The following is a 15,202-nucleotide window of genomic DNA, read 5'->3' as shown; positions in this document are numbered from 1 at the left end:
AAACACAGTCCTTCCACTCCAGGTGCACTGACTTTTCCAGTCACTTGGGGTTCACCGACAATGGGACAACCTCAGCCGGTTAATTTCCTTCCAGCTGAAATGCCCTTCTCACTGGGTAGGGCAGGGGGTTCCCAAAGCCCTAATGCTCCATGCTACCGTTTGATCTGGAATGGTGTTTCTGTTCCAGCCAACCTGAGTCCAGATCCCACCTGAGCAGATCACTACCTTGTATATGCTAAGCCTCAGTTTCCTCCTCTGCGAAGGGGTCTCCTAATTCCTATCCTTCAGGGTGATTGTGAGGATAAGGTCTTTTGTGCGAAGTACCCAGCATCTCGCCTGGCACACACGCTTCTGCAATGCTGGAGCACCACTAACTTGCAGGCTAAAGTGTGAGCTCCTGGGAGGCAGGAACCCACACAGCGGTCATCAGGGCACCCACACCTACCACGTGTCGTATGCTTGATTAATATGCACCCGAATGGGTGAGAAGTGAGATATCGTCTCGAACTTCTTCCTGATCCCAGCTCATCATTGTCTTTCATGACCCATTTCCCAGCGTGGGGGCTGGATGCACAGAGTAGAGATGCTCGGGGCCAGAGGGATGGGTCACGGGTCCTGGGAAGACACTGATGAAGGCCACTGGGGAGGGCCGTGTTCTGGGAGACCTGAGTGCAATCCTGTTGACACAGAGCATAAATAATGCACTAGCACATTCTCTGCTCGCCATCCTGTCATGCTAAGAATAGCACCAGCTACCCTTTCGGGGATTTCTCAGGGAAGAGAGGAGGACACCAAGATGGGGACAAGCAGGAAAAGGCATCGCTAGACTGTGGCCCATCAGACGCCCTTTCTTCAAGCCCACCTTTCCAAACCCATCAAACTGAGGACCCTGGAGGTCTGAGCTGAAAGGGCTCCTGGGGGCACCTGGTCAGGAGAGGCCTGAGGAGACGGGGCCCCACCCACTCTCACCCACTGGGGCTGTTTCTTTTCCTCCTCCCTTCTGCTGCCCATCCCAATAAAGCCCATGTCCCTAGCCCATACCCCACGATCCCCACCCCCAGTCATGTGATGAACAGAGTGGGCGGTTCTCCTCTTAATGTGTTTTCATCTGTAAGACTTCAGAGAGAGAAGAAGATTCTATAGCTTTTAATTTAAAAATTTTTTTTAAGTTGAAAAATGACTGACTTAGCGCTTCTCATACTTTAATGTACGTAGTAGTTACTCAGGGTTGTTGTTAAATTGCAGATTCTGATTCAGGAGGTCTGGGGTGCGGCCTCAGAGTCTGCATTTCTAAGAAGCTTCTGGGTGACGCTGATATCGCATACATGATTGCCATACCATGAGTACAGAAAAACTAGAGTATTTCCCTATAAACTAGATGGAGAAACCGAGGCCCAGAAAGGAAAATGGATGTGCCCGAAAGCATACAGCAGAGCTAGGCTCAGAACACAGGCCTCCTGAATCCTCCTGGGGCTTGGTCCTAGAGGGCCTCTGGGGTTGAATGGAGGTGGCTGGAGTGGGACAGGGGACAGACAGCAGTTTCAGGCAGCAGGAGTCGGTCCGGGGGGCGGGCCTTCATTCAGTCAAAAGCTGAACCTCCTGGGGTCTACAGGCTCCCACAAGGCATAAGAGGAAATAAGAATCCACTGGAACAGAGGCGCTCAGCTGAAGTGACTGCAGCCCCTTGCTCAAAATCATGCCCTCATCAGTTTGCATTTGAGGCCCAAGGGGCTGGTACCCTCCTGGAAGGCAGGATGAAACAGGGGGCTATTAAAATGCAAACAAGATCCAGATAGGGGAAGATGAGGTCTGAGCAGTCTGCATTCAGTCATACTGAGAAGTGGCTGGGGGAGTGCACGGGAGGGGGGGGGGGGGCGGGGCCCACTGCACTACCAGGATGGGCATCGGAAGGAAAGCAGAAAAGAAAGGAGGCAAGATCAGCCTCTAAGACCGACACTAGGAACAGCTCCTCCTTCCTAGGCTTGGCCTCAAACCCCTTTGGAGGCTCCAGGCCCTGCATGACTAGCCCCACTGCCCCTCCACGCCAGGCTGCAGCTCCCCTCATGGTGTTTGCCCTCCCTACACGCCAGGCACGCTGGCCTTCCTTCAAGTGCTCAGACAGGAACCAAGCACTTCGCACCTCAGGGCCTTTGCACTGGCTGCTGCTTTTGCCTAGAACCCTTTCCTCCCATACCCCTCAGTTGTCCCTTTCTGGCCATACTTCTCCTCCTTCAGGTATGTTTACAGGTCTCAGGGAGGGTGTGCCTATCCTGGGACGTCACATTCCTCTACCACAGCACCCTCTACCTCTCGTCCAAACTCTCATGAGATTTGTAATTCCATCGTCATTTGTTTTAGTGTCAGTCTGCCCTGCCCCATGGTAAGGAGGTCCCGCAGGGCAGGGACCTTGGCTGTCATTTCTCTGCTATGTTCCTGCCCCCGTGCCTAGGCCATAGCTGGGCTCAATAAACATTTCTTGACCAAATGAGGGAATAAATGAATAAAACCAGCGCTGACATCTACCTCCATGTTTCCCAGTGACCTCGCTCACCCTGGAGAAGTTGTAAAGGACCAGGACTTGCAAGATTATGTGGGTCTATTCCTCTGCTCTGCTACGCTCCAGCTGAGTGGCCTTCATAGGTCATAATACCTCTCTGAATGGGGAGCGCTGTTTGTCGGGTCTAAATGAGAGGTAGAATCTGGGAAAGGCTCTGAAAGCTAGAAAGAGCTTTAACTGGTAGCTTTACTCATCCATGTTTGAGGCCCAGAGAGGCAAAGGGCCTTATTCAAGGCCACACAGCCAGTGTGTGGTGACACCAGAACCCCCGTGGCACAGCTTAAAGCCAACAGGCCCACCCAGACTGAGTGAGGGCACCATCTGGCTGGAGGCGGGGCAGGGGTGGAGGAGGAGAGGAGAAGAGGTGGCTGGGAGCATCCAGCCTCAGGCCCAGAGCCAGGGTTGGGGTGGGCGGGGCCCCCAGCAGGAGCCCTGAGTGGGGCCTGGCAGCTGGGCATAGGGGAGCCAACTGGCTCAAGCTGGGTGGTGGCAGGCCTGTTCCGCATGCGCGTGACGGTCTATTTTTTAATCAGCACCCTCCCCATCCCCCAACTTCATGTGCTCTCCTAAAGGGTACATATTAGGAATCATGTCCTGGCTGAGACCAGGGGCCACCTTGGAGATTGGTGGGAGGGTCCCCAAGTCCCATATCGTCACGAAACCCACAAGTCCTAAGCAGCCCAGAAGGCAGTACCGGAGACTCAGGGAGCCTGTGTGGGCTTGGGCCTGTCCCTGGACTCTCTGACCTCAGTTTACCCCGTCCGTACAGTGAAGAGAGTCATGCCAGACTCCATGACAGTTTATTACAGCTCAGGCTCTTGGGATCCACTCAAGCTTCACGACACTAATGACGCTCACTTGTCAGGCCCTGGCAGAGCCTCCTTTGCCCACAGCATTCCCAGGGCACACATGATCCTCCCTGACCTACTCCCAGGGGATGAGGGGAGAAGATAAGAGGCTGAGCTGGCTCAAGGGTCAACCTCAGAACCCCAGGCCCCAGACCCAGTGAGGCTCCCCCTTCCAGCACCTGAGGGGCAGAGATGATGAGGATCAAAGGGCAAAGAGGCGTGTTATTAAGCACGTGGCTTGGCCCCTCTGAGCCTCTGGCGCTCCACCTAAGGCAGGAGAGAGCATGTTGTGCAGGAGTTAAGCTCATGGGCTTTGAGGCCAGACTGCCTAGGTTTGAACCTGGCCAGTTACCACTGTGTGACCTTGGGAAGCTCACTTAACCTCTCTGTGCCTCAGTTTCCCATCTGTAAAATGTTGATAATAACAGGACTGACTTCATAGAGTTGGTGACATGTAAAGAACTTAAAACACCCTGGCACATAGTAAGTTACCATAAATGTTAACCATTTTTCAAGAACTTTGGCTTTTACCTATCGAACACTCTTCGTCTCCAAAAGATTTTATTCCAGAGGATTACATGCAAGAGTCTCACGTCAGCCCACTCTCCTGTCTCTGAGGCTCATCCAGCCTGCCCCTTCCTGACCCACCCTGCTGACCACCCTTCCTGCCAGCCCAGTGGCTTTCGCGTCTGTCGAGCTCTTTCACACTCACGATCCCCTTATATCCTTCTTAGTCCATTTCATAGTAGCTCAGAACCAAAGTCTGAGCCCCAGAGGAAGCAAATGATTTGTCCAAGACCACCAGCTTGTTGGCTAAGGCTGGAGGTTCAAGTATCCATTCCTGAAGCTCGATCCAGGCCCTTTTCCACCATACTGTGCCCATCCTCCCACTATCAAACCTGTTCCTGGCTAAACGTCAAAAAGTAACATATACTGAGATATGAGTCTTCAGCGAGTGTCCCTCTTCTCCAGGGCTTGCTATTTTAACAGAGATCAAAACATTATAATTCTATTTAATAGGTAATAGTTATTTTTATCATCTCATTTAATTTTCAGAACAACAGTACAAGGTAGGGTCTGTTATTGTTTCTATTTTATAGATGAGGAAACAAAAGCCTAGAGAGGTTATATAACACACTCAAGATCTCCTAGCAAGCTGGGGAGAGAATCCAGGGGTCCAACCACAGGATCTGTGTATTAGACACGCAGGAAACAGCTAGCACAGGAGTAGACCGAATTTTGCGTCACCTGCAGCAGCCCTGGGAGGCTGGACAGAGAAGGGTAGGGTAGGGTAGGGTCAACACAGCACTATACTATACCGCCTCACTGAGTGGAAAAGTTGAAGCTAGGATGATGGAATTTCAGGCAGTGGCCAGTTGGTAAAGATTTCATTTCGGAGAGAGAGGGCTTTTGTGAGCCTCTGGAATTACAGGGCCTGGAGGCTGTCCCCACATTGACTTCTCCTCTGGCCACACTGGGTAGCAATTGAGCCACAGTGTCCAGGGACAGTTCACAAAGGACTCTGAGTTCACACACACACACACACACACACACACACACACACACAGGCCTGGTAGAGCCCAGCTGCCCCTGTGGCCAGATCACAGGCCTGGGTTCCTTTGGGTGGACAGCCTGAAGCCCTGAGGAATGAAGGTATTTTCATAACCTACAGCCAATGCCCACCCCACTTCCTTCCCCCAGCTCTTAGTTTAGACCTTTCACCAGCCTCTGAAACACCCTTTCTCCCCACCAAATCCCTCCCATTCTTCTAGACCCAAGTTCTGGACATGCCAACTCCACAAAGGCAGCCATGACCACACCTTCAAATAACATTCAGGGTGTTGATCCAATGTCACCTCCAGAGAGAGGCCTTCCCTAACCACCAAGACAAAGAACCCCTCTAAGTGCTCTTCATCTTAGCAATGTGGCTTTTTGTTTTTCATGCTACTTTTATCTATCTGAAACTATCTTGCTGATTTCTTTGCTTCCCTTTTTCTTGGCTATTTCCCCAATTAAAGAGCAATCTTGAGGGCAGGGACCAGTCTATCTTGTTCACTATTGTAACCCCAGTGCCTAAGGATCCACGCACCCCATTGCTAGACAGGGACACTGAGGTCCATAGAGGGCAAGGGATTCACCCAAGGTCATACAGCAAGCAAGTGGCAGAGGTCGGTCTAGCACCTGCAACTCTGCACTATGGCCCAGAGCACTTGGCCTGTCCCCATCCCCACCCCAGTTGACCCTCTGTTGGCCTATCTTGTCCCTGCCTTCACACTACTGTGGGGCCAGAGCCTGCCAGTCCTTGACAACAGCGTCCCTCCACTGCCCCAGGGGCCTTTGGTGCCCCATTCTGGGCAGCCCAGCCTGCTTCCCCCTCTGTCCCTCCCTTCCTGGCATCAGCATCTCCGATGAGCTCATGTCTGGAAGCCTGGGAGCTGCCCTGAAGGAAAAGGTGCCTCCCAGGCTGGGCCCCTAGGCCTGGAGGTGTGTTCAGCCTTGTGGGATAGCAGCCCTGGCCGGTGGAGAAAGTGTGATGACCCCTGCCCATCCCAGCGCCCAGGGCTGTGCAGTGGGCTCAGGGAGACACGTGTCATCCAGGGAGATAGAGCACGACTAGGGGTAGAGAGGAGATGGAGAAAAGGTTCCTCCTGTGCTTCTCCCATCTCTCCAGGTGCTCCTCTGCCACACTGGCCCCTCCTGCTCGTCAAGGAGCTGCTCTGTCCCAAGGAAAGGGGGCTCTGCTGCCTTCTCCTCACAGAACCACCCTGAGCAAATCTCTTCCCCTCCCCGGCCTCAGTCTCCCCAACTCTAAAATGGGGAGATTAGATAAAGTGCTGACTGCAGAGGCTAGGGATCAGTTGGGAACCAGGCCCCGAATGCCACAGGATTTTTTTCTTTTTGCTTTATTATTATTTTTTTTACCTTAGAGGAAAGGCAACAGATAACAAGGGAGGGAAGGAGTTAAAAGGCCTTATTTTAATAATGTAAATGCTGATTCCAACCACAGTTTAATTTAGGTACTAGTCTGGGGGTGGGGAGGGGGGCGAGCCGTTTCAAGGCCTGCAAAGTGGCGATGGGGAGCCAAGGTAGCATAGCAGCGAACAGTTTGCTTTTGGGAAGTTCTCTGAATATCAAACCAGAATGATCCTAGTCCGTTCCCCTCGTTGTACAGATAGGAGAGAGAGGAAGAGGAACCAACCCAAGATCCCACAGGGAGACGGAGGCAGGTGTTCCCCCACCTCCCAAGCAAACAAAGTATTTTCACCTCCCTTGAGGTCCCATTCCACCGCCTGAGATAACACAGCAAAGCACTGGGAGGAGGACATCAGTTTGTTTGTGGTGCTGTCCCCCAACACAGGGTGGGGGCCAGGCCCGGGGGTGGTGACAGTCAGGCTGGCATCAGCAAGGCTCCCAGCCCCCTACCCCAGCATACCCTGGTCCCTCTGAGCAGCATCCTATCTCATCCTAATCGTGCAACATGACAGGGCTGGGACAACCTCCGACTGCCACTACAGCCACTACCAGTGCTGCTGTCTCCAATGCAGTTAGCCCCTCAGGGGCCACCCGCCCACCCTCTCACTGGGAGCCAGAGAGGGCAGGAGGCTTGCCCCAAGATCACAGAGCAAGGTGGTTTACTCCAGTGTCACCTGCCACTCAGGGTAGGACGGGGACTGGGGCGCGTGCTGCTTCCCCACTGGCTCTTGTCCCTGTGAACAACCCAGGCATGGAACACGGGAGGTCCTGTCCCCATCCAGAGTTAGCCTATAACTTGGGGTGGAGGTGGGGAGGAGGGAGACCTTTTCTCCCGAGTTCTCAGAAAGGTCCTGTCCGGGCTCTGGATGGAGCCCCCTGATTCCACGGTGTAGTGGTTAGATAGGAGCCCCGCCCTTCACCTCTAGGGCCTCCGCGCTCACCTTGGCAGACTGGGCAAACTGTGAGAATGCGGTGTAGAGTCCTTAGGACAGGTCCCCCTCTCCCCCATAGGCACTCAGGAAAGGCCTCGATTTCCCCAGGTGGGGCTCGCGCCGGTGTTCCCCGCGGTCTGCGGGTTCCGCGTCCTGCGTGCCTCGCCCGCACAGCCGGACCCGGGCGCCCCGCCCGCGGTAAGGGGTGAGGGCCCGGGCCCAGCACACGCCGTTCCCGCTGCCCCACAGGCGCCCATGTTGGTCAACCCCCGGCAGAACCCAACCCGCCACTTCCCGGAGTCAAGCCGTTTCCCCCTTCCCCAGAGCGGGCCGGGGGGCGCAGACCTCCGGCTGTCGCCCACCCGCCAGCCCGCGGCTGCCCCGGCCGCGATCTGCTTGCGGGCTGGGGCTCGAGGGCTGGAGCTCCCACGCAGCCCGGCTTCGGGGCGTGCTGCTGAGCTGCCGCGGAGCTTCGAGATTTCCCCAGGTCCCCGCCTCCACCCCACCGTACAGGTGGGGAAACTGAGGCCCAGAGTGTAGCAGCGACTCAGCCAAGGTCACCCTGTGTGTGGGGACTGGAGCCCAGACGTGCCACCTCCACATGGGCGGCGCCTAGACCGGCACAGGTGGGAAGGGGCGAGGCTCGCTCGGCACCGGCACCCCTGCCCGGCCGGCGCCCCTCACTCACCTCCAGCCTCACCGCGCGGTCCCCGAGCTCACCGGCGCCACCACCTCCGCGCACCTGGCCACGTCCGTCAGCGCGCCCCGCCCCGATCGAGACCCCCGCCGACCCCCCCCCCCGCCCGCGCCTGGCGCCCCCTCCTAACCTCCGCCACAGCCCACTCCACCGCCTAGCAGGCTGCTCCGGGACCGGGAGCCGGGAGGGCTGGGCGGGCTGGCGACCCACGTTCCTGCCGCTCGCTCCCCGGGGCCCTAGCGCCGCCCTTCCCGCCCGCCCCGCCCAGCCCTCGGAGGTGCGACTCCCTCCTCCGCGGGCTAGGCCTCCCATCTCCCCTCGGGTCCCCTCTCTCTGCCTCTTTCCTCTCCCTGGCCTCAGTCTCTGCTGCTTGATTGTCTGTCTCTCTGTTTCCTCCTCAGTTTTTGTGTCTCTCGATGGGTCCCTGAATCCTTCTGCTTTCTATTTCACTCAGTTTCTTCATGTCTCTCCCATCTATTTCATGCCCCCCTCTTTTCTCTATCCTTCCCACTAACCCCATTTTAAGTCTGTCTTTGTGAGTCCCCATAACTGACACCACCTCCCATCTCCCCAGCCCGTTTCCTTTCAGACCCAGATGCAGTACCCTCTTAGGCCCGTCCTCTCCCTTCTCAGCCCCAGTAACTAGAATAACTGTCTAGGACTTAGGCAGGTAGGACTGCCTAAGTAGGCCTTGGCACATAGAGGCTGAGGAAGGTTGTCACCTCCCAGGCAGTCTGGGGCCATCCACTGTCTTAACTAGTGGGCCAGCAACAACAAGGGCAGTGACGTTCAGAGCCCCCATGGCAAGGGTCATGTGCATCAGAATCTAGTGGGGAGGCTGTGAAAAGTCAAGATTTCCACAATCACGTGCCCCCTCCCAGTGGTGGAGGGGCTAGCAATGGGCTTGGAAACTGGGCTGATAAGAAGCACCTTTCACGCCCCCAACAAAGCACGTGGAAAAACGCTGTCCTGGGTTTTCACCGAAGTTTCCCTGGGTTCCAAGTACCCCACCCCTTTAACCAGGATGGTTCCACTTTTGTGTCCTTTATATCAAGGTTCTGTGTTTAGATTTCTGCTAGAGGAAGTTAGAAATGTGCTGATGTAAGCCCACTCACCCAAGGTTCTGTGAAATGCAGAGGTGCAAGTGGCCTCGTTTTGAGACGTCCCCTGTCCCCAGTGGGTGGGCTCAGAGTGCATGGGGTCAGGTGACAGAAGGCACGAACCCTCCCTGGCTGCTGACCCTCTGCTTGGCTTCATGGCTTCAGAGAATCCCTCTGACCCGGTGGCTGCTCCTGTGCTGGGGCTGCCCCAGGTGACAGTGGGGGGGTGGAGGTGGGCACTGAAGGGGTCCTGGGGATTGACATCAGGCAGGCCTGCTCTGTGAGTACACGTGCTATAGCCCAGCCTGTGAGAAACAAGGAAACAAACTGTGTGGGAGAGAAAGAGAGAGAGAGAGAGAGAGGGAGGGAGGCTAGGATTACTGTGTGGGTGGGTATGAAAGTGAAAGAGATGGGGGAAAGGAAGGACAGAAAGTGGTTCGGTCTGTATGTGGGTATGTGACAGTGGGTGCGCAGAGTGGATATGCCTGTAGGAGAGAGTGTGTGCATGCAAGAGAGATTGCACAGTGTAGGTGTGTGAGCAAAAGAAAATGGAGAAAGGAACATGCTTTTAACCTGTATCTAAGGGAGGGAATATGTATGCTTGTATGTTTTCAGGTGGGACTGCTATGTATGCAAATCTGACACATGTGTCCACATGTGAAAGTTAAGCATGCATGGATGAGGGGGGCATCTGTGGGAGGGTGTGTGCCAATGTCTACCCCATGCATGGGTGTGTTGGTGTCTGAGAGCATGCATGTGTGTGCATGTGTGTGCAGTTGTGAATATATACACATGAGCATTTGCATAAGAACATGGTGTGTAGATATCATTGTGCATACACATGTGTTTGTAGGGAGTGTGAGCGAGTATGTGTGGGTACACGTGTGAGGTCTATGAGAACCTGTGAGCCCTGCTCCTACACCATCACCCCTATTAGAGTCACCGTGGTCGGGGGGTGGGGGGAGGGAGAGTGGGCAGCACCTTGCCTTTCTGTCTGCCCTCTTTTCCACGGGCCTGAGGAGCAGGGGCCTTGTCCTTGGCCCAGGGATCAGCTCTCATCATGGGTGCTGACTCCCCTGCCTCAGCAAGATAGACATGGCCGGGGCAGGGCTCCTCTGACAGCCCAGATCCACACCCCCATCTCCACCCCAAAGGCTTGGAGCAGTGTCCAGTAGAGTTGGAAAGGTCTCCAAATTCTCCAGATAACCTGGACCTCCAGAACAATGGCCTGGAGAGGAGGGAAGGTGGGAATCCCAAAGCCAGGGGCAGAGGAGGGGCTGGATGGGCAGTGGATCCCAGGTCTCCCTGAGTGTCTCCAAGGAGGAAGGGGTATGGCTTGTCCACCATCCCTCAGAGTCTGAACAACCTTTCCCCAGCCCCAGGTGGGTGGGAGAACACAGCCTGCTGCCTTGTCTCCATGGAGACAAGGCAGCACAGAGGGTGGTTGAAAGCATGGGCCAGACCTCCCAGGGTTCAAATCTCAGCTCCTTCACCCGCTGGCCTGATACTTTGACAAGTCACCTAAACTTGTTATGCCTTAGTTTCCTCATCTGTCAAACAGATAAGAAAATTATGAACTTCAGAGGGCTGTTTAGAGGATGAAAAGAAAGAACCCATGCAAAGCATTTAACACAGGGCCTGGCAGCTGAATTGAGGGGCAGAAACCCTGGGTTCCAGCTATAGCTTTGCCACCAGCTTACTGTGTGACCTTGGACAATTCACTTGCCATCTCTGGACTTAGGAATCTCCACAAGATTATCTATAGAATGATCTCAGTAAGCCCTGCCAGTTATGACCAGCTGCGACTTTGTGGGAAGCACAGCGTGGGTCTCTCCTGGTGAGCTACGGACTAACCAGCGCTGAGGAGGAGCCCTATGGGACACTTTCCTTCCCACGTATCTTCTCTCAAGTTGGCAGCAGCTGACGGCAGGGAACTTGAGCTGCAGGCTGCTGCCCACCTCATCTCCTTGCATCCCCTGACCCTCCAGCCTGCCAAGGACCCCATTCTCTTCTGCTCAGCTTGTACTCAGGCCTGAGCAAAATGTCACTGAAACCCACCCACCCCAAGTGGTGGATACTCAAGGCAGAAGATGCCGTGACCCATAGTTAAAACCGTCAGGGAGCACTCAAGAGAGGCAGGTGTAATTGCGGAAGGATGGGTGTAACTGTCTGAAGATACTTATAATCCTTTGGCAGCAATGGGAGGAAGTTTTAAAAGGACGCCCTAATCCGCTAATAACCTGGCAGCCACAGGCCCCTTCCCTCCAGATCTCCGCATAGAGAGAAGGGACTCTGGCCTCTCCCTTTCTCAAGGGAGCAGAAAGGCCAGTGTAGGCTCTGACCCAAGACCACCCGGGTTTCTACTCTCTCCCAAGACCCAACTTCCTTTCTGCCTCCACTTCTGAGAAGTCTCCCCTGCCCACTCCATCCTCCTGAGGTTACTCCTACCTCTTCTGTCCCTAGAAATGTTCAGGACAGAACTAGATAACCATCTGGCTAGATGTTAAAGAGAGGAATGAGCCAGACTGTGAGCAAGAAGAACAAGACCATGATCTCAGCTCCAGCGCTGACTGTGACCTTGGGCAAGGAATGTGAGTCTCTGAGCCTCAGTTGCCTCACCTGTACAATGGGGAGAATAATAGCTGCCTTGAAAGATCAACAAGAATGAGATACCATGAAATGGGCCAGCTCTGTGTGAGAAGCCAACAGGAGTCGGTACTGGTAGTTTCTCCATATATGGTCTCTTCCCCTCAAGGGTGTCAGCAGACAACACTCGCCCGTGTAGATCCAGAGCACAGTGGTAGCCAAGAGCAAAGCCCCACATTCAAAACATTGTGATTGAATCATGGCTTTGCAGCTTGCTAGCCATGAGTCTTGGACAAGTCACTTATATTCTCTGAGCCTCAGTCTTCTCTTCTGTATAATGGAGATAGTAACAGTGTGTCCCTCATGGGGATTGTTATGTGATTAAATGAAGTGATATGTGCAAAGCTCTTAGCACAATGGACTTGGCACATGAGGGCTCAACAAATAATAGCTCTTGTATTGTTGCCCTGACGATGATCATTGTAGTTGTCATCAACATCCCTTACATGCTTATCTAGATTACCCTGCAACCTCCCGATAGCTCTATGAGGTAGGTAGGGCTCATATTTTTATTTTATTTTCACAGATGAAGAAACTGGGAAGGGATTTTGGGGGCCTTGGCTAGTTGCATCAGGTCCAGAATAAGCACCCCTGTCTCCTGACCCCCAGCCATGGTCTGTGAGAGGGAAGGGAACATGTCCTGAGGCTTCCAGCTCTAGGGGACCTGGATTTGTGTCGACTCTGGTGTGGAGACCTGTCTCCAAGTTCAAGGCTGCTGGATCCCCCTGGGATCCTCCTCCTACCTACCCCAAATGCATTGAAGGCCCTTCCTTGTTCCTGCCTGGCTCCCTGTGTGACCCAAGCCTGGGGGCCACGGGGATGGGGAATGGTGCCCGTGGGGGGTGGTCAGAGCCTGGAGAGAATTATTTCGGAAAAGGGAGTGGGTGGGAGGCTGGTGAGACGCCAGGCTGGGTGTCGGCGACGCCTGCACAGAAATGAAGTGCTCCTTCAGTTTCCTGACGCACAAGCCCTCCCAGGCCTGTGTCCCCCGCACGCCCTGCGCCCCCGGGATCTGCTGGCAGCGGCTCCCACCTGAGCGAGCATGGCCCGGCTCATGTCCTCCCCATCTGGACCCACTTCAGCGTTGCCATGGACCCAGCGGTGGAGGTGATTCAGTGTGGGTTTCCCTGTCCCGCCCTGCTCTGCCGACTCTTGCCGCCTGTGGGAAATTGATCTTCCTCCCTTCCTTCCTTCCTCCTGTGCCATGCACACCGAGCTCTCCCCTACACAATGTCACTGAGTCATCACTGCAGCCCAGGTGACAGTGCCTCTGTCGCCTCTAACAGATGGGAAACCAAGGCCTGGATGAGGAATGTGGGCTCGGCTCAGCCACCGACAGGCCGAGTGACCTGGAGCAGTCTCTTCCTCACTCTGGGCCTCAGTTTTCCCACCTGTAAAATTAGGAGGTCGGTTTAGATCAAAGGCTCAGTCTCTACCTCAAAAGCACCATGAGGGCAGGGACCACATCTGTTTCGCCCCGTGCTGAATCCCCAGCACCCGCAAGTAGTTGGCACTTACTATGTTCAGCAAGGTGGTCCTGCCCCATCTGTTGCTCAGACTCTAAGGTCATTTGTTACCACGAATGATCAAAGGGCAGACAAGGGGCTTCCCTGGTGGCGCAGTGGTTGAGAGTCCGCCTGCCGATCCAGGGGACACGGGTTCGTGCCCCGGTCCGGGAGGATCCCACGTGCCGCGGAGCGGCTGGGCCCGTGAGCCGTGGCCGCTGAGCCTGCGCGTCCGGAGCCTGTGCTCCGCAACGGGAGAGGCCACAGCAGTGAGAGGCCCGCGAACCGCAAAAAAAAAAAGGGCAGACAAGAGTGTGTGAGGGGCTTTTTTTAACCAAGCATGATAACGTGGCTTTCTCTCACTGCCTTCTCACGTGCCCTCTTTGGCAGAGAAAAGAGTGGACTTAGATGTGGTACAGCTGGAATGACACGTATGGCACAGCCTCCCCTGTCTCTCCACAGCTGTTAATCTGGGCAGGCCCGTGGGACTCTGATGGTCTCTTGTGTACCATGGGAAAATATGGTCGGGAGTGCCTGTGTTAAGCACCTGTGGGGTCCCCCATGACTCTGGCAGTCCACGGGAAAAGGGCCATGAGCTTACCTGGTTTCTGGGCAACCCTGGGCCCAGGGCTGGGGCTGAGGCTGGCTGTCATCACCTGCTGGGCCTTCACCGTGTCCCAGTCCTGGCTGGCTCTCTTGTCATGCTGGGAACCCCCTCGTGCCTCCCTGGAGCAGCTGGGTGACTGGATGCCCCGGGGTCTGGGAAGCTGTGGTGCCCCTTGGGTGGCTCTGCAGGCATTGTCCTCACTCCTTCTGGCCACTTCGTTTTCCTCCAAGTCCGTGAGCCCCGCCTCTCCCTGTAGGCCCTCCTCGCCGCCGCTCTCCTCGGCCTCCAAGGCCAGACACCTGTAGCTCCCGTCAGGAAGCCCAAATGTGCAGGGTGAGGACTTGCCTTCGCTGGGCCCCAGGGGCGGGGTTGGGAGGTGAGGGCCCAGCATGGTGCTGCCTCTCCTCAGGGACACAGAGAAGCTGGCGCCTGGGCTGAGGCCAGGACTGGAGGCTCCCGAGTAAGCCCTGGTCTCTGCTCTTCTCGGGGCCTTCTCACAGAGCTGGAATGGGGTTCAACTGTTAGACTTCCTGGACTGGGTGGGTGATGGCCCCCCAAGCCCTCCTCCTTAACCCGTCTCTCGCCTGTGACGCCTCCCCTTCAAGATGATCTATCTGCAGAGGGAGAAAAGAAACAGTGCATGAGATGGTTCTCTGCGTGTTCCAGGCTGAGTCTCTGACTCCACTTTAGGGGAACCCTGAGAACTGAACTGACTGGTGTTTGGGGGTACAGGTCTCACGTGTCCATAGGAAAGTCCCAAGCTTCAGTCATTCGACATCCCAAATTTTTGCCCCAATTTTTGCCATATCCTTATGCCACTTACACTTTATTTGCTTAATATCTTTCCGTAAATCAACTTTAAATAACTTACTTCTATTACTTTAGACTTATCTTAAGCAATAATTGCAGAGAAACCACGAATATGTTGTGCTAAGTCATTTTCCCCCTTAATACACATTAAATAAATACCTAGTTATTTAAAAATATTTATCTGGGCACCTCCTAGAAAAAATTCTCTCATGTGTCACCAAAGGTACATATGCCACAAGGAATCACAGCAATGGTGGCGCAGAGGGTGCAAGACTGGGGCCAGGACCCCCTGAGGAGGCTGTGCACCAAGGGATGGGGCGCAGTGATGTGCTTACATGCCCAGGCTTTGAGCTAGAATCCCACCTCTGCCACCTGTGTGGTGGGCAACAAGTCCCATGACCTTTGTGAACTTCAGCTTCCCCATCTGTAAAATGGGAATTGTAATATTTCCATCATAGTGTTGCAATGAGGACTAAGTGAGAAAATGCATGCAGAGGACTTAGGACAGTTTCTGAGACATAACTTAA

The 15,202-nt window shown here is 54.8% G+C and overlaps 1 protein-coding gene across 2 annotated transcripts in view; it reads right to left on the bottom strand.

Annotated features, from left to right (window-relative positions):
- SYNPO (synaptopodin) overlaps positions 1–14,256 on the bottom strand; it is a 36,469-nt gene extending 22,213 nt beyond the window's left edge. Inside the window, exon 1 of one of the 2 annotated variants that reach the window (XM_029218292.1) lies at positions 13,860–14,256. In XM_029218292.1, the coding sequence (XP_029074125.1) occupies positions 13,860–14,256 (397 nt within the window). Of the gene's footprint in view, positions 1–8,137; positions 8,174–13,859 lie in introns of those variants that run through there. The other variant, XM_029218294.1, reaches the window with a different exon arrangement.
- Positions 14,257–15,202: the final 946 nt, after the last annotated feature.

This window comes from Monodon monoceros, unplaced genomic scaffold, assembly GCF_005190385.1.
Source record: "Monodon monoceros isolate NGI ecotype Baffin Bay Population unplaced genomic scaffold, NGI_Narwhal_1 Super_Scaffold_12, whole genome shotgun sequence".
In the NCBI taxonomy this organism is placed as follows: Eukaryota; Metazoa; Chordata; class Mammalia; order Artiodactyla; family Monodontidae; genus Monodon; species Monodon monoceros.
This window is presented reverse-complemented; position numbering and strand designations above follow the sequence as displayed.